The sequence below is a fragment of the Sinocyclocheilus grahami genome, unplaced genomic scaffold (assembly GCF_001515645.1).
Source record: "Sinocyclocheilus grahami isolate Dianchi unplaced genomic scaffold, SAMN03320097.WGS_v1.1 scaffold473.1, whole genome shotgun sequence".
In the NCBI taxonomy this organism is placed as follows: Eukaryota; Metazoa; Chordata; class Actinopteri; order Cypriniformes; family Cyprinidae; genus Sinocyclocheilus; species Sinocyclocheilus grahami.
In genome coordinates this window covers 2,263,905-2,291,736 of record NW_015505652.1, presented here as the reverse complement: position 1 = coordinate 2,291,736, position 27,832 = coordinate 2,263,905, and the positions used below count along the sequence as shown (strand labels likewise).

The following is a 27,832-nucleotide window of genomic DNA, read 5'->3' as shown; positions in this document are numbered from 1 at the left end:
TCAATAAACTTTTGTATTCAATGCAAAGCTTCTCAGGAGAATACAAAACTTTGTTGAGTGGACACAAAAACAATGAAAATCTCACGTTTTCATGGCTGTGTCCCCTTGGGCTCTGTAGTGTTCAATCCCATCTCCCTGCTTTAAAAATACCTGGGTTTTTTTGTGTTTTTTTTCTGACATATTTACTAAGTACATATCTTCTAAATTACTTAATTTCACATATAACACATCAAAACTACTACCTGGATTTCCACTATTTTGATCAAAAATGCTGCTTTCTCCTGATTTTTTCTGGCACTTACCGCACTATTGTCACATAATATTACAAAAAAAGCATACTTTATAATCCATTAGATTATCAGTGTAATAGAAGCGGTTTACAATATTCTAATCTTTTAAGAGCAAGAGTATTATATACATACACATCTGACCGTGCATATAACATGAAACCCAAATTCTACAGCTCAACAGTAGTTACCTAAACACTGGCCATTGTTTGCCTTAAAACCAGGGGGGCAGGAATTAGTATCCCTACGACTGCGTGATTGGGCATTGTTTGGTCTGTTGGTCATGTGACGACCCCCGATGGGGACATACGAGTGGAATCTCTGGGAGGTCAGGCTATGGTAGCGCTGCTGGTAGGAGCTCCGATCAGAGGAGGACTGGGATGTTCTGTACCCATATGAGAAACTCTCATAGCTGGGCAAGCGCTCTAGTCCGGCACAGGACTTGCCATCGCCCAGCAGGTGGAGCCCCGGTGGGCACAGGCACTTGTAGCTGCCAGGGCTGTTCATGCACTGATAGGCACAGGGCACCGGTACCAGCTCACACTCGTTTATGTCTGCTCTCACAGCAAGACCAACACAGGGAAAGAGAAATAGGGAAGCAAAGGGGGAAAATAAAGGAAATACAGTTGAAATGAAAATAGCAGGTCAAAAGAAGAAAAGAAAAAAGAAGGGGATGAGAAAAAATACTGCACATAAGTAGCTATCCCTCAAAAGCATGTTTCTCATGCAAAAATACATATTGTATTTTTGTTGTAAAATATTAAGTGTATTTAATGATTCCTCACAAGGAGCATCATTTCTATTAATAAATTAAATTCAGTTAACCCAGTGATTTATTGTCAGCACTGAAACTCAATGGGAGCAACTGAGAAAAACTCCAAATGCCAAAACGGCACTTCTAATCCCAACTGAATGTCACTAGAGGACATTCAAAAAATGCCACAGCAATGCATAGCACTTCAGGGGAGAATTCCAAGCAGAAGGTTGAAGGGTAAAGACACAGACAGAGGAAGGACATAGTCGTGATAGTCGTGCTGGCCTTGCTGTAAGAGTGAACCTACTTACCAGTGTAATACTGCAAAACTCCTGTCACTCTTAACAACTTGCAACACCTTACAGACAATTACATCTGTAGCAGCTTAGAAAGACTTGGATCCTCGATTTGGTATCAGTGACTGACTTCTTTGTTTCTTAAGGTTATATGTTGGTTAGTTTAAAAGCACTGTTGCAACATAAGCAAGCTGTGTGGAGGGAAGTGACACCACAGGTTCTGAATGCTGTTTAGGTAAGAGTTGGTTCACAGAAATGAAATGCAGCAAAAGAGTGAAATGAAATGAAAATGAAGACAGGGATGCAGCTTGGTGTTTGGCAGGAGAGCAGCCTGGGATGTTGGGAGAGGATTAGAGTTAGGTGTGGGGGAGTTAAGACTACATACCAAGGCAGGGGCGGCCCACACCCTGAGAGCGGTAACCCCTTGGACAAGTGCAGTGGTAGCTACCTCTGGTGTTTTCACAGATTTGGTTATGCCTGCACTGATGTGTGCCGTCATGGCATTCATCAATGTCTACAAACAGAATAAAAATGTATTAATCTTTGATCATAATCCAATTATGTAACAATCAATGTATAAATAAAAAACAAAAGTTGTTTTATTATATATATATATATATATATATACACACACACATACATAACACAAATAGTTCTCGGCCCAAAACATAAACAACAACATTACAAACCTATGCACGTGCCATTGCCTCCTTTGGTCATGCCAGTAGGGCAGAGGTCAATGCAAGTGTATCCACCCCGTGTGTTTTTACACTGCTGATCTGAGCGACACACTCTCTGTTTGCATTCGTTTATGTCTAAAGAGAAACAAGCAGCACTTTAGTTGCACAAGTGCATAGTTTTACAGACCTAGCAAGACTATATGCCACATGACAGGTTTTAAACATACCAATACAGCGCCGATTCCTGAGTTGGTACCCTGGCTCACAAGCACAGCGGAAGCTGCCAATGGTGTTTAGACAGTGCTGATGGCAGGGGTTGGATTCCTGACACTCATTCACATCTGTAAAAGCAAGATTAAAAAAACAATTCAAATGTATGCTAGAATGAAGATAATGATAAATAGAGAGCATTAATATACATTACAGTATGTCATATACAAACATGCACGTCAAAAATATACAAACATAAACTTATAAAACTAGGGACAACTGTGCACCTGAGCAGCTCAGCCCATCTGCTGTCCTCCTAAAGCCCCGCCCACAGCGCATCACACAGCGATAGGAGCCAACGGTGTTCTCACAGTCTTGTCCATCATGGCACATGTGGCCACCCAATGAACACTCATTAATATCTAGGGTAAATATAAAGGAAAGCAGTTGCTCAGTTGAGATTACAGAAACATCAATATCATACACTACTATTCAAAGGTAAACTTTTTTAAACTGTCATACCCTGGCATGTTCTACCATCAGCTGAGATGGTGAGTCCTCTGGGACAGGAACAGTAGTATGTGCCTATAGCATTGTGGCAGGCATGTGAGCAGGGGTTTCCCTCCGCACACTCATTCTCATCTTCATCAGCAAAAAAAGCACAGAATCTCATCAATGAAACTTTGTACATTCACAAATGAATAATATTATCTGTATCACAGTAAAAGCAAGAAATACGGTCTGACTATACCTGAACAATATGGCCCAGCAGGGTCTAGTTGAAAACCACTGGGACACTGATTACTGCGGTCTCCTGAGGACAAAAATACATTATAATTGGAGAGGGATAGTTTTTAAAAAATCATATAAACTATTAAATATAACAGTTTGAACTGAATAAACAATTAAACCATAATGGCTACATTCACACTGTCAGTTTTTGGGATTGACAACCGCATTTTCTTTACAGGTGTGACTGAGTCTCGAAATGTCCCGTTCACACAGCAGCTTACAGTTGTGTTTAGAATACTGTCTGTATGAACGCGCAATGGGAGTCAAGCCCCATTCCTTACCAGTAACCATAGCGACAGTGACCAAAGTAAAATCAAAGATGGCGACGTCCATAAAACTGAAAGTCTTATCACTTTCTGACACGACAAGTCAGAGTTCTTTCGTCAAATCTTCGTTAACTGACAGCAGCTTTTATATTTGGGTGGAGAGCGGAGCATTTGAATCGCATGCAGAACACAAAACTGACGGGAGCAGCAGCTCCAGTGGAAAACTGATGTGATCTAAAACTTTCAGATGACACCCAGCTCATTTCTCTGTCACTGTAAGTTACCGAAAACACACATGAAAACATGCAACAAACAGTAGACGCGCGTTTGTGCGGCAGAGCGGCTCCCTCTCTTGCTGTATGACGTGACAGACAACTAGTTTTCCAGTCCTGTTCCATTCAAACAGCGCAATTGTTCCGAGAATGCGGTTGTGAGTCCTGAAAATTTACAGGTGTGAGTTCTGTCACAGAATGCGGTTGTCACGACCGTTAATAACCACACTGTGTGTGTGAATGTAACCGTATTAAGGACTCAAATACAGGACTGACAACCGTATTCAGCTGCTGTGTGAACGTGGCCAATGATATGCTACAATTTGTTTATTATGTTTAGAAATGCATATGATGCTTGCATTAAATTTAATTACATTTTAAACCAGGCATTAAAACATTGTAATATACAGAAGAAAAACTGAAAACAGTTTAATATTTTTTTAAAACTTCGCATTAAAAAGGCTTTATCAGATGCTCTAAAATAATAAAAATAAATAAACAAAATAAAATAAGTGACTGACACATCATTCATACCTAATGATTTTTTTCCTTAATGCATCCTGTATGTGTATTGTACCTTTAGCAATGGCGGCATGGATGGCAAACTCCAGAATCTCTTCTAGTGGACGGTACAAAGCGCTGATAGCCGAGGCGTGTAGAGTCTGCACCAGATAGGGCATCTTTCCTTTGGAGGGTCCGTATGTGATGGTATGATTCCAGGAGTAAGGCACACTCACCCTGTCTATACTGAACATACGTGTAGACAGAGCATACAGCTCACCAGGACCAGTCTGGATGTAGTCTTCAGTGTAGTCCTGGAGTTTAAAAAGGATATTTTAATGTGATAAAGTTTATATTGTGTAACATCACATTTTCAAAGTATAAAAAGGTATAATATTCAATGAATTCACTGATGGAGGTTCTACCTTAAGACTGATGTCTGCATTGGTTGGCAGTTGCAGGATGTGTCCGTTTACTACAATGTCCAGCAGAAGTGCTCCATCTGAGTCCAGCCCTCGTGCCACATGGGTCATTCTGAGAATCTCTCCTATAGTCAAAACACATATTAAATTAGGAAAACTTAAGAGGAAAAGTTTTTAAAGATCTCTATACATCAATGTGATGCCTCATACCTGTGGCAAACTCCACCTGAGTCTCACGTCTGAAGATGCCATCTGTGAGAGTGTAACCATTGACGGCTTCACCCAGCTCCCGTGCTGTGGTCCAGTATATGGGGTTCAGGATGGAGATCAACTTCCTCATAGCAGGGCCTGGATGATTTAGCAGAATATACATAAGCATAGCCTCAAATTAACATTTTCTTTCAATTTCTTGATGAATAGTCTTAGAACTACAGCCTCACTGCCACATAACAAAATAATTAATAAACTGACTAATACTATACAGTACATTTATAACATTTTGGAATAGAAAATATGATGCATTGCTGCTCATTAAAAAAACTCAGTAGCAGAGACTGACCAAGACTCCTGGGTATGTTAGTGATGGTGGCCTGTATAACTCTCCCTCTAGTGGGACTGTTGGAGATTGTGGCATTGAGGATGGCAATGCCAAACTCCACATCATTAATGTTCCCGATGATGCTTCCTCTGGCTTTCTGAGGGCCACCTTAGAGAGAAAGAAAAGCGGAAAAATTTTGACAATCTGCACTTATATCTTGTGCAGTTAACTTAAGACCAAGGTCAGACATTAACCAGTGGTTAGGGAAAGTTGTATAAAATGTGTCGTCAAGTTGTACTCATTGTACTCTATGCTTAAGAAGATAAGGGTTTATTTTGTATTTGATTTGATTTTATTGGTAAGAGTCATCATCTTTCTGAAAGTAATAATACTGAAAAAAGTAAAAAAAAAAAAAGAAAAAAGAAAAAAAAAAGTTAATTAAGAAATAATACAAAAATTATTTGACAAAATTTCTTGATGTACGTCTTGATTAACAACCATACATAGTTGTAAATGTACCTGGACATGGCTGTATATTACATCTTGATAACTGGGTGGAGTCTCCTGGGCAGGGGCGGCCGTTGTTGCTGGGTGATGGATCGTTACAGAGTCTAACACGTGTCCGTTCTCCACCTCCACAGGATGCTGAACATTCACCCCAGGACTCCCATGAACTCCACTTACCATCAACTTCACACACACATACACAGATCACAGAAACGTGTGTAAGCAGTTACAGTAAAAATTTATCCAGAAAATGTCATTCAAGTTCTAATTAAAATAATCTTGTAAATCATAACCTAAAAAGAACTGCATGTAGCATCTCTAGTATATTTATTAATGTGTAGGAACTTTGGGTTTGTGTATTGTACAATATATACTACCGTTAAAATTTTGGGGCACGTAAGATGTTTTTTGGAGAAGTTAAATTTTATTCACTTTTATTAAGTAACAGTAAACACTTATACATTGTTATAAAAATGTCTGTTTCAAAAAATTTGGTTCTTTTGAAAAATTCTATTTATATTTCAAAATATTTCTGAAAGAATCCAGAAAAAAATTTATCACTATTTCAACAAAAACATTAAGCAGCACAACTGTTTCCAGCATTGGCAATAATAAGAAATAAGCACCAAATCAGCATATTAGAGTGATTTCTGAAGGATCATGTGACATGGAAGACTGGAATAATGGCTGCTAAAAAATTCAGCTTCGCCATCCAAGGAATAATTTTTATATATTTTAAAACATTTTAAAATATATTTAAAATAGTATATTATAAACAGTATAAAATAGTATACATAATGTTTTAAATTGCAATAATATTATGTCACAATATTACTTTTTACTGTATTTTTAATCAAATAAATGTAGTCATATGAGATCATCAGAGACTTCTTTCAAAATATTATTACAAATTCTCCCCAAATTCATACTTTTGAACTGTAGTATTTGTATGAGTGCCATACCAGGGCAGTTGGCTGTGTTGCACTTCTGGATTTGAGAGTCTGATCCAGTACATGCTCTGCCTCCATTCGCTGGTCGAGGATTGTCACATGTTCTGTAGCGACGCATTTGACCACCGTTGCAGGTTCTGCTACAACTGCCCCAACTGTTCCATGGGCCCCAGTTACCATGAACTATGAAGAGAAATTATTTGTACTTTGCTTTCATTATTACACCAATGGGTCTGCTTGTTTACCACATATGAAATGTGTTTACCAGTGTTGGGCAGTAACTAGTTACTAGTAACTTAGTTACTGTAATAATATTACTTTTTGCAGTAACTAGCAGTGTAACTAATCACTAATAAGATATCAGTAATAATATTACAGTTACCATCAATAAAACAGCTTAGTTAGTTACTTTTGATGCTTCAACCCTGCTGATTTAAAATCCAACAATCAAATAATTCCTAAATTTATTTTCATAATTTCTATGACTCGCACATGCATGTGATGTCCCCAGTGCAGCAGGCAAGCTTGGAATATGGAAAAGCTTACATTCAGCAGATAGAAATATTGCATTATATTGATTTCGTCAGGAAAAAAGATTATCTGAACACTGTTGTGTAAGTTGTGGCTTTACTTTACTCTGGCATTACATCCCACCCACATCCCTCTGATCAGCATTTGGTACATTATATTACTATAATTAAAAATCTTTTTGGAAAATTAAACAGTCTCTTACAAACTTATGTGATTTGATAAAATACATAATGAAATATAATCGTATATGAGTAACAGAAAAATTACAATTAGCTTCAAGCTACACATGACAATTAATGAAATTAATACAACACTTCTACTTGAATGTCACTATCAATCACTATTGAGTGTTTGTAATAACTTCTGACTGGGATCCAATGTGGATTTTGGTCAAATGATGAGGCAGAAATATGTTGTTAGTAACAACATACTTGTTAGTAACATTCTATATTAAGAATTTTATGTGGAAGATACACAGTTACAACTTCTGTGGAGCGTGAAAAAAAAGTAATGTAACTAGTAGTGTAACTAATTACTGTTGCCAGAAAGTAATAAGTAAAGTAACAATATTACTTTTGAAAGCAGTAACTAGTAATGAGTAATATATTACATTCTTTGAGTAACTAGCCCAACACTGGTGTTTACTCACTTGGACAGGGTTCACTGTTGCAGAAATCAATGTGGATGTCATTTCCCTCACATTGCCGTCCCCCATGCTGGGGGGCAGGCCTTGCACAGATACGTGTCCTTTGCCTAGTACCGCCTCCGCAAGAAACACTACATGCCCCCCAACTTACCCAGGATGACCACTTGCCATCCACTGTTGAAGAAGGGAAGATAAGATTAGCTAATGCTTGTTAAACCTGGATTTGATTAATCATGAAATAATGGATGTGTATAAAGTTAATCTAGTACCAAGATCTTTCAGAAGAAAGACTAATTTGGGAAGAATATTGAAGATACTGTTCAGCCAAAAAATTGAATTCTGTCACCATTTATTTATTTACCTTTATCTATTATTACTTTGACCAGGATGCTTACCAGGGCAGTTCCTCTCACTGCACACTTGCGTCTGTGTGTCAGGTCCTTCACATGATGGTCCTTCAAATGAGGGTGGAGGGTTGTTGCAGAGTCTCAGCCTAGTCTGCATCCCTTTGCCACATGTTTCACTACAAGGGCTCCAAGGCAACCAGGCACCCCAGTTCCCTGCCACTGACAGATAAGCCAGTCAGACTGATAAAGACAAGATGTGTCCATGCATAAGCAGGAGAAGGTATGTTCCTCCACTCACCTGGGCACGGCCTTATACTACACATGATGGCCTCCACTGCTTTGCCCTCACATGCTCTGCCCCCATGCTGGGCAGGAGGATTACTACAAGTCCGCACCCTAGTTCTGTTACCCTGACCACAGGTACGAGAGCACTCTTCCCAGGAAGACCACTCAGACCAATTACCATCCACTATAGGGACAAAGAGATAGATGAAAACATGACAAACAATTTTGCAGAGAACATATAACCTTTAAAGCCATAGAAGAATTGTTGCGGGTCTCCGAGCAACACAGTGGTGTTCAGTTTCTGAATGAATCCACGTTTTGAAAGAATCATGTGAACCAATGATTCAAAGGTCAATTCACAGAGAGCCGTCTACTTCAGTCCTGATTGAATCAGCTGTTTGAATCGAATGAATGACTCATAAAGGGTTAAGGCTAGAAGGCTAGTATGGCGCTACTGGGCATGCACACATCAATACAGCGTAATTTTTGTCACACTGTACAACAACAATGACTATTTTTTCCTTATTGTAAGGGGTAGGTTTAGGGTTGGGGTAGACGTTAATAAAACACAATCTAATAGGTAGAAAATTAATTTCATTGTTGGTTTCCGGTCGGAGCTGTATCCCTTCTAGCCACAACCCTCATAAAGACATTTACCGCCACCTGCTGGCAGATTTAGTATCTTATTTAGAGTATAATTTTCATTAAAAAAATAAATAATAAAAAAGAATAATAATAAAAATAAAAAAGCATTAAAGGGATAGTTCACCCCCCAAAAATTTTATTCTGTCATTATTTACTCACCCTTGTGTCGTTTCAAACCTTTCGTTTGTGGAACATAAGAGAATGTATTTTGAAGACCTGGTAACAAAGCTGTTTTGGTTACCGATGACTTTCATTGTATGAACAAAAAATACTGAGATGTTTCTTAAATTATCTTTTTTTATATTCCATAGTTTATGTTAGGCCGTTGTAGCCTAAATGTTTATGTGTAATACATTTTATGTTGAATGAAATAAAATATTTCTTCCTAAAGTTACAATTAGTAATGTCTAATTGATACTTTCTCATTTAATAATAATCTTTTATGGGTAATTCAGTCTAATTTATTTTGCGATTAATTAGATTAATTAATTGAAACATCATGTAATTAATTACATAAAACATTTTAATCTACTGAGAGCCCTAATATATATATATATATATATATATATATATATAGCTAGCAATATAAAAATATACAAATACATTTTTCACTCACAAATTCTTACTCACAAATACAGGTGAAATGCTCACAATGTAGAGCCCTGCTTAAAGGAGCAAAACAGATGACAATCTATTTTACCTGGACAAGGTTTGCCTTGACAGCTGCGTGTTTCTGTTGCTGAACCTATGCAGTGGCGTCCTCCATTCGCAGGAAATGGGTTATTGCACTGCCTCAGCCTCTTCTGCACTCCTGTGCCACAGGAAACACTGCAGGCTCCCCACTCCATCCATTCAGAGAAGCCTCCGTGAACTGCGAAACACACACAATTCAATCTACCATTATAACACATCTGACTGCATTATAATTGTCTTAATACTCACAAAAAATGTAAATGTGCAGTTTAGCTCACCTCGCACTGTGAGGGTCACACGTACCAGCACGGAGCCTAACAGATTTCGGGCCACGCACTCATACTCAGCTGTGTCCTCTTTCTGAGCACTACTGAACTGCAGAGAACTGTTATTCAGCACGGTGATGCGCTCATTGCCCAACATTGGCCATCCCTGACGGGACCACTCGATGACAGGCGCAGGCTCTCCCTCTGCCTGGCAGTTTAGCACTACTGTGGAACCGGTGTCAACCACCGTCTCCACTGGCTCTACAGTGATGCTTGGAGAACCTGTGGAACAGCACTGATGTTATTACAGTAACACAAGCTAGTGCTATTTTAGGGTTTGTATTGCCTGTGTGAGTATTCTTTGTGAATTTGACTGCAGATGACTAACTTTAAAGGATAAGTTTTAATTTTTTGTTTGAACTGTAGACTTACGCTGTAAGGTCAGTGTGACTGTTCTTTCCACCACACCTGCATCATTTGTGGCCACGCACATGTAATTTCCAGCATCTTCGCTCTACAACAATACAAACCCATTATTTATTCATAATGTTCCTGTGGCTCAGTGGTAGAGCATTGCGTTAGCAGTGCAAAGGTCGTGAGTTCAATTCCCAGGGACATACATACTGATAAATAATGTATAGCCTGTATGCACTGTAAGTCGCTTTGGATAAAAGTGTCTGCTTAAATGCATACATTTTTTTATTTATGAATTTTAAAATGGGGCAAATACAAAGAATTAAGGAATTTTGTATTGAATTTTGTACCGAGGATTGATGGCAAAAATTTTATGACCATAATAACTCTTGTTTTATTGTAAAAAATAATAGCTTGGTATTTTCAAAAGTCTATATCCTACATTATTTTTTACATTTTTTCACCATGATATTTAAGACATTAAATAATACTTTTTTTTGGTTAGAGGTTGCAAGCAGTTGAGTATTTTGTGGTAAAAAAAATATGCAGAAAATGTAAAAATAATTGACAATTATTTTTAATTATTAAATTACAATTATTACACACAGCAAAAAAAAATAATGCAGGTAATGGACTCTCTTTCTCTTTGCTTTGAAATATGATAAGAGTTAAAGAAATAGTTTATTTTGGAACAACATGCCATGAGGAAAAAAAAAAATTGGGGTAAATCATGCAGTGTAGTTTATATGCTTTTCCATTTTGCAGCTGTATCTGTGACTGCAGTGTGCTGTGTTTGTTTACCACTGTGCCGTAGATGGCTAGAGATCCGTTGTCAAGCTGGCGGATTCGGTTGCTTATTTGCACATTGATGCCTTTTTTGCTCCACTGGATGGTGGGCAGAGGGTCTCCTCGTACCTCACAGTTAAGTATGGCATTCCCTCCTAGGGGCTCAATGCGACTTGAATGAACATCTCCGTCTATTATTGGTGGTTCTGGAAAAAGTGGACAAGAGATTCAGGTTTTTCACACTGCACTTGCTTTTGATTTTACAAGCAGAAAAAGTCATCATATAATAGAAATGCAGATGTTTACCTTTAACATAGACAAATCCCAGAGATTTGATGGATCCCACGTTGTTCTCAGCCAAGCAGGAATAAGTGCCAGAGTCATCTTTACTCACACGCTCAATCACCAACTCGCTGTGGCCATTAACATGATCATACTGGGCTGTGGGTAGAAACAATAGTTTCCTTATTTTCACATAACAGTCTATGTAATAGTCCTGAACTACAGGGGATGCAAACTGGGGGTATTTGTAGGCTCAGTTAGAGGGATGATCTATACCATGGATGATATTGTTGTTGAACGCCCACATGATCTTTGGTGGAGGAATGCCTGTGACGCCGCAGGTCAACAGGAGGCGCTCTCCCTTGTTGAGAGCCACATCCCCCAGGAGTTCAGTGAAGGCTGGATGTGTGTGGATGGACAGACCAATGGAACGACTGTCCTGCCCAACTGAGTTGGTGGCAACACACGTGTAACTCCCAGAATCTTCAGGCTATATACACACAGAGAGATGCCTCAGAAAACTGTCACAGTACGTACACATTTTGAATATAAGCAGTTTGAAGATTGGGACTCTGACCTGTGCAGAGTCTATGAGCAGCTCTCCCGTGGGCAGGATTGTGTATTCTCCGGTGGTGTCAGAAAGTGCAATGTCATCTTTCTCCCAGGTGATGATGGGCTGTGGGACTCCGTCTGCCACGCAGGTAAGCAAAGCTTGGGTGTTCTCCACCACAGACACCTCTGATTTTCCTTCACGGATGGAGGGAGGTACTGAGGTAGAGAAGAAGAAAAAAATGTATGTATTAGACCTGTATAGCTTATTTTATTTATTTATTATTTGATTATTAATCGCATAAATAAAATAATTATTACAAAATAATTTAAAAGCTGGTTTACCAACATTCGACTAGTATTACATTGCTTATTATTATTATTATTATAAATATTCTACCAGATGGTAAATTAATTAATCAATTTTATCAATCAGTTATATTAAATTATCTCAGTTTTTGCAATAAATCCATCTATCCTCTTGACTCACTCTGTACAGTGAGGCTCATCTCCAGACTGGTGGTTCCAGCCACATTAGCAGCAGTGCAGGTGTATCTGCCTGTATGTCCAGCTTGGGCAAAGGCGATTTGCAGCGGCCCTGTGCTGAGGACTCGCTGCCGCACAGACTCACTCAGCAGCTGCCCGTTCTTGTACCAGGTGATAGAGGGAGTGGGGAAACCCTCTGAGTGGCACTGCAGAGTTACAGATGCATCTAGTGCCACAGTGTACACCTTGATGTCAGATGTTATGACAGGGGGCACTACAAGAAAAGTGAAATTTAAAACACTTCATAGACCACTTCCCACAGACATCTTAATTTCATCACAGCCAATGTGTGTCTCACCCTGCACTCTGAGTTTGGTTTTCCCCAGTGCAGTGCCTGCTGGATTCTGAGCCACACACATGTAGGTTCCAGAATCCTCCACTCTGGCTTTAGAGATCTGCAGGCCGCCATTGGGGAGCACCGTAAAATCACCTCCTGATGATAAAAGGAATAAAGTAATTAAATTAATAATTTAATAATTAAACATTACATTTTTAATAGTAATTAAATTACAATTCAAAAGTTTGGTGGTCAGTATGATTTTTTAATAGAAATTATTAATTTTATTCCTCAGGGATGCATTAAATTGATCAAAAGTTACAGTAAAGATTTTTTCCAATGTTATTTTTCTTCAAATTAATGCTGTTATTTTGAACTTTCTATTCATCCAATAATCACAAACAAAGTCACACACAAAAATATTAAGCACGCAGCACAACTATTTTCAACATCAATAATAAAGAACTTTTTTTAGAGGGATAATATGGCACTAAATATTGGAGTAATGGCTGCTGATGATTTAGCTTTTTCATCACAGGAATAAATTATATTTTAAAATATATCAAAATAGAAAACAGTTTTTAATTGTATTTTGACTTTTAAAAACATTACAAAAAATCTTACTGAACCCAAACTTTTGAATGTTATGTATGTAATACAATATAACTATATATAATTAGGTAGATTAAGAATTAACTATATGCATTAATTAAATGTTAATTTAAATAATACATTATTATTTAATTAAATTTAGTAATTAAATGCTACTGTAAAGAGATGAAAAGCTTGCTAATTATGCCCACAGTGGCACAGCTTTTGTTCTCACCTGCGGTAAAGATGTTGATGCCCTCTTTCTGCCAGGTGATAGTTGGGTGAGGGGAGCCTGTTGCTCTGCAGGGCAGGGTCACATGGTTGTTCAAAATTACATCCAGTGTTGAGGGGTGTGACTGTATTAACGGAGGTTCTATAAAATATAAATACAGACAATTATTAAATGTAAAAAAATACAAAGTGAAAAAAGTAAATGTGGAGCCAGAAATGGGAATTTGTTATATGCAATCTTATTAGCCACAAATAATAATAAAAAACATTAAGTGGCACTTTTAGAAGCATGTTGGGTTTTATTGTTTCTGTACATCTCTTACCATGTACTGTGAGCTGAACATGTCGGTGGGCGGTGCCTGCAGCATTCTTGGCCACACAAGAGTAACGGCCTGAGTGACTCAGATCTGCAGCTGTGATCTGAAGAGGACCTAAGAGAAACCAAGGAAATAGAAATGTAACATTCAGATTAATTTCAAATGATATATGTTTTTACACTGTTCAAATACTTATTTTACCGAGGAATTTACCAATTAATTCTTTAAAAATCCTACAATGTGATTTTCTGGATTTTTTTTCTCATTTTGTCTCTCATAGTTGAGGTATACCTATGATGAAAATTACAGGCCTCTCTCATCTTTTTAAGTGGGAGAACTTGCACAATTGGTGGCTGACTAAATACTTTTTTGCCCCACTGTAGCTCACCTGACGGTAATATCGTATAGCCCTCTCCATCTTTAGCTAGTCTCAATTCATCTTTGCTCCAGTATAGGACAGGATGAGGCACTCCAGAGGCAGTGCAGCCGATGACCACCGGGGACAGTTTGCTTACCACCAGCTCTGTGGCCTCATCAGCAATAGAAGGAGGAACTGTAGAGGGAAATAAACAATAAGACCTCCTGAAATTCACATACAGATGTCACAGATGTCCTATACAGAAGTAGGGATTCACCATGTACAGTCAGCTGAATGGCTCGGCTCTCCTGGCCTGCCTCATTGGATACAACACACTCGTACAGCGCTGTGTCCTCTACTGTGGGTGCAATGACAACCAGAGAGCCTGACGACAACAGCCTGAGGACAGATTGCAAACTGATTAACTGGATGCAATCGTGAATCTCAAGTGTCTTACTGAGCGATATTAAGCATCAGGGTCCTACTCTGACCCAAACTAAGAGTAATGCTCATTTGGTTGGCGATACAGTGAGAAGTGATAAGAGGAGAGGGAGGAAACCTGGCTGAACCTGTACATATTCTGGTTCTGGTCAGTGTTAAGGGCTTGAGCATTTTTGGTCCAGCGAACGGAGGGTTTGGGGATGCCGGTGGCCTCACAGGATAGAGTGGTCTGGACATTGACTGTCACAGTGATGCTAGTGGGACCCTCGGTGATAGAGGGTGGCACTGGAGTAAAGGAGAACATTTGTGTTTACTGTATGTAAGGACGGTTCCTAAGATATTTAATAAACAAGATATTTAAAAACAGTGATATGCAAACACATGAACTTATAAGCATGAATACCTAGAATGCAATGGATAAAAACATCTCTCAAATGCATTAATGTGTAAATGTACATGAAAAGCAACAGACATATTTAAGATTCAGTGAGTTCACTGCATATATTTCAAGACTCACCATAAACCTGCAGATCTACTCTCTTACGATCTGTGCCTGCCTGGCTGGTGGCCATGCAAAGGTAGCGTCCCATGTCGGTCACCTGTGCTGAGAGGATGTGAAGTGAACCATCCTCACCAAACCTGTACCTAAACGTATAGGGTGTTTGTTATTTGCCATGAACAAAACTGGGAGCTGTGAAATGCTCTCAAGTGATCTGTGCTGCTGAGTGTTGACCTGGGGTTGTTTCCTGCCAGGATGGCTCCATGCTTCCTCCAGGTAATGCGCGGAGCGGGTACTCCATTCACGACACACTCCAGAACCACCGGTTGATTGATATGAACTGACACAGACTGAGGACCATCCTTTATTGTAGGAGGGACTGCAAAGAAATTTTTTATTTTAGCATATACATATGCTCATACACATAAACCCACAATATTTTCCTTGCTCAGGTGCCTTAACATATGTAGAAATTGCTGGTCACCATTGACACTAAGGTTGAAGTGACGTCTGGTTTCTCCAGCAACATTGCTGGCCACGCAAGTGTACTGGGCACCATCTCCCAGCTCTGCATTGTTGATCTGCAGGTAACGACCGCTGGACAAAACACGTACCCGTGGAGACATCTGGAGAAAGCATTGCAAAAACTAATTAGCATGAAAGCATATAACTGCTTTATAATCAACTATGCTATCACAGAAAATATACATTTTAAATTGTAATATTTCACAATATTGGAATATAGGCAATTTATTATAGAGGTGTTTTCATTTCTGCTATTTGAAATTCAAACCTCATCTGTCACATCAGAAGTGTTGTAACTTTCTCCAGGCTTTAATATTGAATGTTGTTTTCATTGAATACCTTCAGAGGTGCTCCATCTTTAAGCCAGGTTAGGCTTGGAGGTGGAACTGCATCGGATTTACATTCAAGAGTCACCTGTCTGTTTTGCAGGACAGACACATCTTGCACACCTCTGTCACCAGCAATGTTGGGTGGAACTGTTGGAAAAGATTGTTGTTAAGCAAATTATGTGAGGTGACATTTTAGTTTGAAACAATGGAAATTATTTTAATGGCTTTTAAGACCCACCATGTACTCTGACAAGAAACTCTTTATCATCATCTCCAGCAGGGCTGGTGGCCAAACATGTGTATCTTCCAGTGTTCTCCACCTACATGTGTTTGTAAACATGCAAGTCAGTAGAAGAAGGTAAAACATAGGAAATAACATGTTCAAGAAGCACAATGTGATTAAGGAATTTGTAACACTTGTGCCACACTGAGCAACAATTAAGACAAGACAGGAATAGGAATGCTACTGCCCATTTTGACACAACATTTTTAGTTCCTACCTGAGCAGAAGCAACTCTGAGCACCTCTCCATCTCTGAGGAGCCGTATACTATCTGTCTGAGGCAGCGGCCGCCCATCCTTCAGCCAGGTCAGTGTGGGTAAAGGTACGCCGTCAGCCTCACAAACTAGCTCCAGGACATGATTCACAACCACAGAGACCTCAGCAGGCACACCAGAGCCGTTGATCCGTGGTGGGTCTGAGAGACAGGGATAGATGTCAATGAGTCTGTGAAAGGAGTCAGTCTAATAATTTTGTTTTGTTGCACATTCTCTCACCCAATACTTTGAGGCTGAAGTGGCGGCTTGCGTCTCCAGCCTGATTATGTGCAGTACAGGTGTAGCGTCCGGTGTGGTTGACCCTTGCATGTAAAATCTGTAGGGTGCTGTTTTGGTTGAGGAGCAACAGGTGAGCATCTTTAGGCATTGCTGCACCATTCTTCAACCAAGTAATAGTCGGACTAGGCGTCCCATCTGCAATGCAGATGAGAGAGGCTGTGTTTCCCCTCACAAATGTTACTTCTTCTGTACTGCCTGCTCCATCCAGACTGGGAGGAACTGAGAAAAATGGCACAATTCATTAATGACTTCAGTACTTCATAACAGTAAAATATTAGAAATAGCAGACAGACTTGTCATTTAAATGAACATTTTCACTGTAAATGCACCTAAATTTGATCTTTGGAAATACAAACAGGTTAACTCACCATACACCTGTAAATTGTAGTGTTTGTTGTCCACTCCAGCTCTGTTGGAGGCCACACAAGTATAGCTACCTCCATCTGAAACCTGTGTACGAGCAATGCTAACACCGAAAATTAAAATCAGATGAAAAGCATTTAGTGTTATGAATCACCAGCTCTATTCAGGGTGGGCTATTAACACCAGTTTTAGTACTTTGTGCAAGTGTGCAATTCAGTGTTGTTATTGTAACTAAAACTATTTAGTTAAGTATTGTCCGTTAACTGAAATAAAATAAAATACAGACATTATGTGAAAAACTAATTAATAAAATACAGAAATGTTGCCTTGGCAACTAACTGAAATAACTATGTTTCAGTTAAAGTACTAAAATGACTAAAACTAATAAAATAAATAAATTATTAAATAAAAATACAGCTAAATAAATGTAACAAATACTGAAAAGCACATAACTAATTACTAAAACAACTAAAATTAAAATTAAAACTGAAAATTAAAAAAATATAGGTTAATTAAATTATGAATAAATAATATAAAACTAAATAAATAAAACTAAAATAACATTGGTTTAATATTACATTTGTAGTGAAAAACTTCCGATGTTTGATATAAAAATGGCTTATAAAATGTAAGCCTTCATCTCAAACTTAAGAAATTTAAGCAAGGTGTGACTGAGGGGGAAAAAATTAATTTCCCACCCTGGGATCATCATGTTTAAAACCTGTCAGATCTCTTACCGGAGGACTTGGCCAGCAGACAGCAGTCGTATCTGAGACGACACTGGAAGCGGCAGACCGTTCTTCAGCCAGTTGAGCTGCGGAGGCGGAGAACCACTAGCTACACACTCTATATTTATTGCGCTGTCCAGCACCGCGGTCAGTTCCTTGGCAGCAGGCCCGTTCCCCTGGATCAGAGGAGGAACTGGGAACAAAACATGCAGATATCAAATGTCTGGGAAGACTATAGTTGTATAATGAAAAATGTTGGAAACAACTCACACAACTCACCATAGACATTTAGGTTGAATATACGGTCTTCCTCTCCGGCCTGATTGGTGGCCACACAAGTGTATTTTCCACTGTTGGATGTGTGGACAGCTGTCACAGTCAGTGTGCTGCCATCAGGGCTGATTCTGGAAAAAAAAATACTTAAGATGGACTTATGACTTGTATTTTCTCATTATGCTAAAGTACTATGAAAATGAGTAGGCAGAGAACACACTGGATAGTTTAATAGCATAATGACACAAAAATTTTCTCTCACTTGATGTTCATCTGAGCAGTTCTGCTAAGTGTCTTTCCATCCTTCAGCCACTGGATCTCAGGGGTTGGATTTCCTTCAGCACGGCAAACCAGCTGGATGCTATCGTTCAGCAGAACACTCATCTCACTAGGTAACTCAGATCCTATGATGTTTGGTGGGACTGGCTCACACACAAAACAGATGGTAATTTGGTCTAGTAAAAAACCCAACAACTACTATATTTAATATTTAATAATGCTTTCTTGTACCTTGTATTGTAAGATGGTAGTTTTTGCGGGCCTTTCCCTCCACATTGGATGCCACACAGGTGTAAGTGCCACTGTCAGATAACTGTGAGCGGGCAATCTGCATCTTACTGCCCCCGGACAGGATATGCATCTCCAGAGACTCTGAATTCTCTAGAAAGAGAATAAAAACATGCATAAGTTAACTTTAAAAGAAATGTAAAGCTTGAGAATTCTGTAGATTGTCTATCTCACCAATCACTCTGCCATTCTTTAACCAGGTGAGCGAGGGAGGAGGGATCCCTGTAGCATCACAGGCAAAAGTGACGGGATTACTGATGGTTTCCACCACACGCTCCACTGCTGGGCCGTCCAGCCGTGGGGGAACTGCACACAGATTGCAGAGAGACTTAACATAAACAGTAGTGGGCTAAACAAAATCATAATGCCAAAGTGTGATACCATTCAAAAGTTTGGGGTCAGTAAGATTTTTTTTCTTTTATTCAGCAAGGATGTATTCAAATTACAAAAATAACAGTAAATACTTGTATAATGTTACAAAATTATTATTATATTAATATATGAAATATTTATAAAATATTTATAATATACATTTTTTGTTTCTCACCATGGATGCTGAGATGGAAGTTCTTGTCCACTTGACCTGCTACATTTGAGGCCTTACAGACATACTGGCCCGTATCTGACACCTGACAGAGAGAAAGAGGCATTTATACTTTTTGAAAAAAAATATTTGTATCTTTATTTTTTGAAGTAAGTATAAGTGGCACTTGCACATAGAGTACAAAACTCAGCACCAAGCTAAAACTAACACCTGCTAATTTTCTCACACTCACCTCTGTTTCCCTCAGTTCCAGCATTTGTCCATCAGCCAGTATGCGCAGGTTGGCAGTCTCAGTGATGTGACGTCCATTCTTGTACCAGGTAATGATGGGAGGAGGCACTGCATTAGATTCACACTCCAGAGTAACAGATTTGCCCACCTGGACATTTAACACCACTGGAAGATCTCCACTACTGTGTCTGATACTAGGAGGAACTAGGAAATGCACATCAGAAATTTAGATCAGTGACTTTTGAGAAATGTTAAAATATTTAGTTTGTCATATTAAAATTAAAATTTCTATGCCTTACTCCAACAAGTATTTTATTAACCTTTGAAAAGTTTTGCAGAGACATGCTTTACTTGCCATATACTGTAAGATAAATGAGTTTCTGGGCTTCTCCAGCTTGGTTGATGGCCACACAGCTGTATTTCCCACCGTCAGACATCTTTGCTTTCAGGATCTGTAGAATACGACCACCTAGAGACAGAGAATGAGAGTGGCATGATGTGGCAATTAATTTATTCTGGCTACACTATGTAGTCCTTCTATAATGTGTGAGTAAGCATATTTGTTTGCATGTGTACCAGGCATTATGAGTGCGTTGGAGCTGGCCTGTATGGGTTTCCTATCTTTGAACCAGCTGAGGGTGGGAGGCGGCAATCCAGCAGCCTCACAGTTTAGAGATATGATGTTATTCACCACCACTGTCACATTCTCCTCTCTGATGCCCACAATGGAGGGAGAAACTGACAACAAACAGGATATCAGCAATTATTGGATAAAAAGTAAACTACTAGGTTGCAGTTTACTGCTGAACAGAGCCATGACACAGGTTTTATTTAAAGATAGACTCACCATACACATGAAGACTGAAGGACTTCTCTGCTGTTCCAGCTAAGTTTTGAGCCACACACACATAACGTCCTGTATCTGTCACCTGTGCATTTAAAATCTGTAACACAAACACACACAAAAAACATATCAGTTAATATATATGCTAAAATAAAGCCATTAAAAAATCCTAACATACATAAATATTAATATTAATAACACAAACACACACACGTGTGTGTGCGCACAAATATAATAATGATGATGCAACTGTCACTGTTGCATCACAGTTGATTTTCTCTCACCTGCAGTGTCCTACCATTGGACAGAAGTCTGTGTGTGTTGTCTGGGATAAGGGGTTGACTGTCTTTGATCCAGCTGATTTTAGGTGTGGGACTCCCATCCACTTGACACTCCAGTAATGTGGTCTTGTTCACCAGCACTGTGATCTCATCATGCAGGTCACCATCATCTCCATGAATCGAGGGCGGTACTAACAAAATCCAAGAACACAGACAAAAAGACACACATATGTAAACATGCACAATAGTTTTAGCTGTTGTAATGTTTAGCATTTAAGAAAGAAAGGTTAATAATCATATTGAACTCACTCAACACTCTAACGTCATACTGGATTGAGTCTTCTCCAGCCTCATTCACAGCCACACAAGTGTATCTGCCAGAATCCTCTGCTTGGGCTCGAGGGATCTGGAGGACTCTTCCGCCTGTTTAAGAAATACAGCACAAAAACATATTAAATTCTTATACACTCATATGCAACATATAGTATCAATGCATCAATATATTAAACAAACTATTTTGCCATGCTATATAATCAAAATGTTGCTATTTAGCCACTCACCAGGCAGGATGAGTACTTTATCACTAGAGGTCAGCAGGTGTCCATCTTTGTACCAGGTAAGAACGGGAGGGGGGACAGCATTGGTCTCACAGTATAGGGAGATGGGATTATTTAGTATCACATCCTTCACGTCTCCATTATTACCAGTGTCAGAGTCTCCAAAGCCTCGGAAACAAGGGGGCACTGAGAAAAAGACAGGATTTTACTGTTATAGACAGGGATAAAGCCTGAAGATTACAGTACAAAATCCACAGATAAAAGGTTTAAAACAAGCTGAAAATGAGATCCAGATGATAATATATATATATAAAGCAGCCACTAGGGGGAGACATGCTCCCTAAAATTGGTGCTTCACAACTTTTTTTGTCTTATTGTACATACCCACACAAACTTCTTATAAAAAAGGCCCCACACTTTTGAATGGGAGAGTGTATATATAAATGTATTTGGATGGTGGTGTGTATGTAGATTATTTAATTCTGCATTCTGAACTTGAAAACCCTGTTCACCTTGTATATTTACATCAAAGTCCTTCTCATCCTCTCCAGCGATGTTGGTGGCTACACAGGTGTAACGACCTGTATCGGACACCTGAGTGTGTTTAATCTGAACGATACGACCATTCGCTGTGATAGTGAGGTGACCGTCTGCTTTCAAGATCTGCAGAGAGAGAGAAACAGAGTATAGTGAAAACTCAATATTCCCATAAGAGTTAAAAACAGCATGGTTTTTTTATATACTGTACATGTTTTTCACCTGGCCGTCCTTGTACCACATCAGCGTAGGTGCTGGAATAGCCTGAGCCTCACACTCCAGTGTAAGGGTGTTGTTAACTTTTATTTTCACCTCTTTAGGAGACAGACTCTCTCCTGGGATGTCATTTTTATTGATAACTGGAGGGACTGCAGGAAAGGAACATATATAAATAGGTTACAGATAACTGACACAAAAAGTGTTATATTGCTCTACGCAAAAAAGGTCCCAATGTAGATCAGCTCTCATACGTACTGAAAACTTTGACCTCATAGTTTTTGAGTGTCTCTCCAGCCTCATTAGTCGCCACACATGTGTATCTCCCAGCATCCTCTTCCTTAGCATTCAAGATCTGTAAAGTGCGACCCCCTGTCACAAGACACATAGTTAAGCTGTAAATTTATTTATTTAGAATTAACTATTTATTTTGCCAAAGTTCAATTTAAGTGTTGAGATCTGACCTGGAAGTACCCTGACGTTGCGCCTGGATTCAAAGGTTGTGCCGTCTTTGAGCCAGGTGATGATGGCAGGGGGGTACGACTGGGCTTCGCAAACAAGAGAGGTAGGACTATTCAGTGTCACAGTAACCTCTTCAGCTGAACCTTCTGGACCAGAACCAGCAATGGTGGGAGAAACTGGTGACAGAAACATAAATAAGTCCACACACAAGAGACCACAAAAAGACATCGTAATACCTCCTGCCCAAACATACCTAACACATTGAGGTTGAAGTGTCTGCTCCTGTCTCCAGCTCTGTTAGAGGCCATGCAGCTATACCTGCCTGTGTCGGCAACCTGTGATCCACTGATCTGCAGGAAACGCCCATTTGACATCACCTGCAGCCTTGAGTCACTAGTCAGCGCTTGCCCATCCTTCAACCATGTAATCTCCGGCACTGGATTACCTAGACCACCCAAAAAAATTGGTTATCAGGAGGAAAGAGATCAACACAAAATCTAGATAAGCAAAGTAATCTTGTGGTTTGTGTCACTTACCAGTGACCTCACAGGCCAAAATGATGCTCTGTCTTTCCTTCACTTTCACATCCTCCACTGTGCCTTCATTTACAATGCTAGGTGGCACTGAGGTTGACAGAATAAAGATGAAGTGAGATTTAAGATAATATTAAGTGACACACTATTAGTAAATCAATATGTTTATTTATGGCAACTGTAATTAGGCTTTGAAATTCATAAAAGCTGTGTTCATTCATGAACACAAAATAACTAAATTTTTGAAACTGTCCCATGTATAGTGCTGCGTTACCCAGGACGTTTAGGTCAAAATTCTTTCGCTCCTCTCCTGCAGAGTTGGACACGATGCAGATGTATCTCCCAGCATCCTCACTTGCGGCATGCATCAAACGCAGGCCTCGTCCACCTGAGACAATTACAGACATATATCAGACTCACAGGTGGCTGAACGAGGGAATGATTTCTGCACACTGAGTTAAAAGGATAGGCCGCATATACTGCTCTTAGAGAATTACTTAATCAGCTATAAATCAAGAGTGTGAGATTTACTCAGAGGAGAGATGCATCTGCAAAACGAATGAGTGAGCAAGCTCAGCGTTTCAATTTGTCTCAGAAAAAAACAGGCTTCATAAATGTCCCTATTGTTTGGTATGAAACGAGAGACCTTAAGTTAACAGCTATTCAAACAGAGCTGAACCCATCAACACAAGTCAAACCCCCCATTTTCACTTTTTAAACTAGTAATTATCACTCCCTAGGAGAGAGCTAAGCTGATCACCTGAACAAATACGCATTTCTCTTTCCTTCCCTGGTGTCTCATTTTCTTATAATGAGGAAAAGAGTTTGTGGTCAGCCAGAAATGATATATAGTATCTGTGGATGAGCTTTTCTATATAGGCAATAAGACTAGCAACACTTGGGAATATGTGATCAATAATGTGCCTATCCTACATATTTTGGTCCTGTTTTCTGTCCAGCTTCATGTCTTGACTCTGGCATGCAGATGGACAGTCTTAGAATAGCTCAGCACAGATTCATTTACAATGTGGTTCATTTTGCTCAGGTGACCTCTGGTGGATTACAATGTCTGAGGTTACAATGATGGATGTACCTCATACTTGCTGCCGGCAGAGGATCAGTCTCTGTTTACACTGGAAGCCCTTAATGGAGAGTCTTTGCATGTTCAAATACAAGAACATCTGTCTAGCTGTTTTTTCTTTTCAGTTAAGCACTGATCTGTGGCATTTGGCTGCTTACTGAAGCTATTTTGTTGCACCAACTTGAGTTATTACACCTGGTTAACCTAATCCTTTAACTGGTACTGGGCTCTTTACCTAGACTGAGTGGTATAGACATTTTGGATCAAGACAAATGCATTCATTGAAGAAGAAGTTGATACCTGAGATGACCCAAACAGAGCTAGACGTGCTGATCGGCTGGCCGTCTTTGAGCCAGGTGATGGATGGTGGTGGCATTCCAGAAGCTTCGCAAGTGAGAACAACTGGGTTCTTCACAACAACACTCACATTCTCAGGCACCTGTGTTTGTCCGATGATGGTGGGAGGAACTGAAGAGATGATACACATTAAATGTGAATGTATGTGAAGGACAAAGAAAATCACTATACATACTGAATAAGTAGTATTACTTGAATAGTGATCTGAAGAGTGAATTTTGCTAGTATTATAGGGGTGTAACAGTACAAATATTCGTACCGAATCGTATATTTGGTACAGGTCTCTCGGGTTTGGTTTGCATGTGCACTGAACAAATACAGCATCGTTTTAACCACTGCATGAGTGGAACTTCATTGGAAACTTCCAGTTTTATATATTGTTACTTTTGATGAGAAACAAAGTCTCATCTTTCAAATGACGTCCATTTTTTCTCGAAATTCAAACAATAAATGCTGTTTTGATGCTCTTTTGATGTGGCGTGACAGACTGCTGTATAAATAAACACCTCAGCTCGAATGACAGTTCAACTGAGCTGCCATATCACTGCTTCCTCTTTACTATTAATTTTAATGTGAAATAAACATGAATGAACATCTCATGCCTCATGTAATCGCTCAATCAGTGTTTCAACTGCAGAAAGACAGCAATAAAACAGCTTGTAAACAAAATGTAATGTAGCATTTCATTTACCTCAGGCAAGTCATCAGTGTCCACAGCTCATTTGTTTGCTAGAGAAATTAAGTCTAGAGAAAAGCATTTCACGAAATATTAGACTACATACTCCTTTTATTTTACTTTATCTGTTAGTGATGTCTTAATTATTTAATGTATGTTTAAATAAATCTGTTATAATAATAATTATAATTAATAATAATAGTTCCTTACATTTATATAGCACTTTTTCTTGGTACTCAAAGCGCTTTACATAGAAGGGGGGAATCTTCTCATCCACCACCAGTGTGCAGCATCCACCTGGATGATGCGACGGCAGCCATATTGCGCCAGAATGCCAACCACACACTAGCTTATTGGTGGAGAGGAGACAGTGATGAAGCCAATCAGTGTATGGGGATGATTAGGAGCCCATGATGATGGACAGAGGCCAATGGGCAAATTTGGCCAGGATACACCCCTAGTCTTTTTCGAAGGACATCCTGGGATTTTTAATGAGAGTCAGGACCTCGGTTTAACGTCTCATCCGAAGGACGGATATGAAACAAGTTATGACACTATGCAAATGAATATATTTCAACAACAAATAGAAATTTTATAATTTAAAAGTTAATTAAAAAAAACTTTATGTGCAATTACATGTTTGCATACAATTTTAAGTTGAGTGTTATTATATTTAAAAATAAATAGTAATTGAATTAAGTTTGGGCTCTGCTGTTAATTGTAACCTTATAGTAATGTAAAAGGGCTCTCTATAGTTTAGAGCAGAAGCTGAGGTAGATTTTTATCCCTAGGAAATGTTTTATTATAATTCTCTTTATTTAAAGAAAGAGCTATTTGTTCAGTAAACCACTGTTTAATAAAAAAGAAGCAATTTTATGTTTAGGTTTTTCCTCCTGCTGTACCAAAACCATACTTAACCGTGATGTCAAAACCAAGGTACATACTGAACCGTCATATTTGTGTACCATTACACCCCTATAGTATTTTGAACAATAGTTATAAAAGAATTGATGTAACATTAAAAAATAAATTAAAATTAATTAATCAAAAATAATTAAAATGATAAAATAATAGGCATGAATCACTAAAAAGTTAGTGATTAAGAAGACCAGTGGAAATTGAGAAGAGTTTTTAGAAAAACTCTATTTGATGATACTGTTGGCTCAGAAAAACTATACAAACTTTGACTGTTTTTCTCACCGTGAACACTGACATCATATTTCTTGTCAGCTTGTCCTGCCACATTGACAGCAATACAGGTGTATCGACCGGTGTCGGCCACTTGAGCATCCTGGATGCGTAAAAGTCTGCCCTCGTTAAGTATTTGAGCCCTGCGGCCAGTGCTCAGGGGTCTACCATCTTTCATCCATGAAATGGCAGGTCTGGGGACCCCGTCTGCCTCACACTGCAGAGTCATATCTCCACCTCGCGTCACTGTCTCCTCATTCTGAACTGAGGAGCTGATGGAGGGACGAACTGTTTGGAGTAAAGAAAAATGTAAAACGCTTGTGAAGACTATGTGGTGTGTCTTTTATATTGTGAGACAGCAGAAACTGAAAACCCTACAAGCCTTATGAGTGCTTATATATGTATAGTAGATTAAATTGTGCCCCTAATTCATACACACACATGCAGAATATGCAGATTGTGTATATCTAAAATTACTCAAAAGTTTAATATTGATTTTGTGGATTTACTTTTCCATAACGATATCTATTTATCTTTCATTTCTAGTTTGAGTGCCTGTTATGAATAATGTGAGAGAGAAAAATGTACCATAAACTTGCAGATTGTACTCTTTCATTGCACTGCCAGCTGTACTGGAGGCCAGACAGGTGTAAGAGGAAGCATCTGCCTTCTCAACAATGGAAATCTGCAGCTGACGCCCACCAGAGAGAACACGCACACGAGAGTCTCCCTTTAGCTCTGATCCTGAGACACACACAAAATAATGATAAACTTAAGGTTAAGAGTTTGTTCAAATACCTTAAGGATCATGGAGTATGAGTTTGCAAATGACAATAAATATGATGAGGATAGTGACGAGGAGGATGGTGAGGATGACAAGTCTTACCATCTTTCCTCCAGGTGAGACTGGGAGGAGGAATCCCACTGGACTCACACACAAGCGTGATGAGACCGCCCTCAATCACAGTCAGAGGAGACACCTCATCAGATCCACGGATACTAGGAGGAACTGGGGGAAAACAAATAACAGAGAGAGAAAGAAAAAAAGTTTACATTACACTTGACTCAAGTTCAGAATTTATATTCAAGTATATTTTCAAGCACTCACCCCACACGTTCAGGTTATAGTGCTTCTCAGTTTTTCCTGCAACATTGGTTGCCTCACACGTGTACCTGCCTGTGTCCTGGACCTGAGCACTGTTAATCTGCAAACACAAAACAATTATCAAATCAATACCATCCTAAGGTTTTTAAATGAGAAGGACAACAATCCAAAATGCCCTTCACTTGCTATTTTAGAACAGGATAAAGAAACTAATTTTAACCAACCAATAGGCCAAATTTAAACCATTTACAGATTTAACAGCCACACTTTGATGCTGGGGTGTTGAAGCTAATTTACAGGGTGTAGTACATGGTTCCCATGATATTCTGGGTGGTTGCTAGGTTGTTGCTTGTTGGTCCAGCTCAAAACAATAGGTTACTCTTGTAACCCCCGGTTCTCGGAAACATTGAGTGGAGAGAT

General features: G+C 39.1%; 1 protein-coding gene across 1 annotated transcript in view; it reads right to left on the bottom strand.

Annotated features, from left to right (window-relative positions):
* LOC107553432 (hemicentin-1-like) overlaps positions 1-27,832 on the bottom strand; it is a 90,705-nt gene that overhangs the window by 1,344 nt on the left and 61,529 nt on the right. Inside the window, exons 42-104 of the mRNA XM_016235621.1 lie at positions 27,416-27,512; positions 27,194-27,316; positions 26,896-27,051; positions 26,320-26,595; positions 24,387-24,554; positions 23,280-23,393; positions 23,009-23,095; positions 22,726-22,917; positions 22,475-22,648; positions 22,269-22,382; positions 22,017-22,162; positions 21,770-21,920; positions 21,261-21,443; positions 21,010-21,123; positions 20,704-20,891; positions 20,423-20,519; positions 20,152-20,313; positions 19,931-20,044; positions 19,577-19,779; positions 19,348-19,429; positions 18,975-19,106; positions 18,744-18,893; positions 18,496-18,655; positions 18,240-18,364; positions 17,970-18,153; positions 17,238-17,335; positions 16,810-17,088; positions 16,534-16,730; positions 16,272-16,353; positions 16,044-16,180; positions 15,664-15,805; positions 15,414-15,558; positions 15,198-15,325; positions 14,809-14,965; positions 14,517-14,638; positions 14,270-14,434; positions 13,888-13,995; positions 13,569-13,706; positions 12,764-12,898; positions 12,410-12,679; positions 11,948-12,138; positions 11,647-11,860; positions 11,395-11,529; positions 11,104-11,294; positions 10,321-10,402; positions 9,901-10,170; positions 9,630-9,800; positions 8,298-8,468; positions 8,048-8,218; positions 7,656-7,826; positions 6,488-6,658; positions 5,538-5,708; positions 5,040-5,186; positions 4,691-4,828; positions 4,484-4,605; positions 4,135-4,372; positions 2,979-3,041; positions 2,750-2,869; positions 2,515-2,649; positions 2,245-2,358; positions 2,027-2,152; positions 1,723-1,851; positions 479-841 (exon numbers count right to left, since the gene is read on the bottom strand). Of these exons, the coding sequence (XP_016091107.1) occupies positions 479-841; positions 1,723-1,851; positions 2,027-2,152; positions 2,245-2,358; positions 2,515-2,649; positions 2,750-2,869; positions 2,979-3,041; positions 4,135-4,372; positions 4,484-4,605; positions 4,691-4,828; positions 5,040-5,186; positions 5,538-5,708; positions 6,488-6,658; positions 7,656-7,826; positions 8,048-8,218; positions 8,298-8,468; positions 9,630-9,800; positions 9,901-10,170; positions 10,321-10,402; positions 11,104-11,294; positions 11,395-11,529; positions 11,647-11,860; positions 11,948-12,138; positions 12,410-12,679; positions 12,764-12,898; positions 13,569-13,706; positions 13,888-13,995; positions 14,270-14,434; positions 14,517-14,638; positions 14,809-14,965; positions 15,198-15,325; positions 15,414-15,558; positions 15,664-15,805; positions 16,044-16,180; positions 16,272-16,353; positions 16,534-16,730; positions 16,810-17,088; positions 17,238-17,335; positions 17,970-18,153; positions 18,240-18,364; positions 18,496-18,655; positions 18,744-18,893; positions 18,975-19,106; positions 19,348-19,429; positions 19,577-19,779; positions 19,931-20,044; positions 20,152-20,313; positions 20,423-20,519; positions 20,704-20,891; positions 21,010-21,123; positions 21,261-21,443; positions 21,770-21,920; positions 22,017-22,162; positions 22,269-22,382; positions 22,475-22,648; positions 22,726-22,917; positions 23,009-23,095; positions 23,280-23,393; positions 24,387-24,554; positions 26,320-26,595; positions 26,896-27,051; positions 27,194-27,316; positions 27,416-27,512 (9,799 nt within the window). The remainder of the gene's footprint in view (positions 1-478; positions 842-1,722; positions 1,852-2,026; positions 2,153-2,244; positions 2,359-2,514; positions 2,650-2,749; positions 2,870-2,978; positions 3,042-4,134; positions 4,373-4,483; positions 4,606-4,690; positions 4,829-5,039; positions 5,187-5,537; positions 5,709-6,487; positions 6,659-7,655; positions 7,827-8,047; positions 8,219-8,297; positions 8,469-9,629; positions 9,801-9,900; positions 10,171-10,320; positions 10,403-11,103; positions 11,295-11,394; positions 11,530-11,646; positions 11,861-11,947; positions 12,139-12,409; positions 12,680-12,763; positions 12,899-13,568; positions 13,707-13,887; positions 13,996-14,269; positions 14,435-14,516; positions 14,639-14,808; positions 14,966-15,197; positions 15,326-15,413; positions 15,559-15,663; positions 15,806-16,043; positions 16,181-16,271; positions 16,354-16,533; positions 16,731-16,809; positions 17,089-17,237; positions 17,336-17,969; positions 18,154-18,239; positions 18,365-18,495; positions 18,656-18,743; positions 18,894-18,974; positions 19,107-19,347; positions 19,430-19,576; positions 19,780-19,930; positions 20,045-20,151; positions 20,314-20,422; positions 20,520-20,703; positions 20,892-21,009; positions 21,124-21,260; positions 21,444-21,769; positions 21,921-22,016; positions 22,163-22,268; positions 22,383-22,474; positions 22,649-22,725; positions 22,918-23,008; positions 23,096-23,279; positions 23,394-24,386; positions 24,555-26,319; positions 26,596-26,895; positions 27,052-27,193; positions 27,317-27,415; positions 27,513-27,832) is intronic.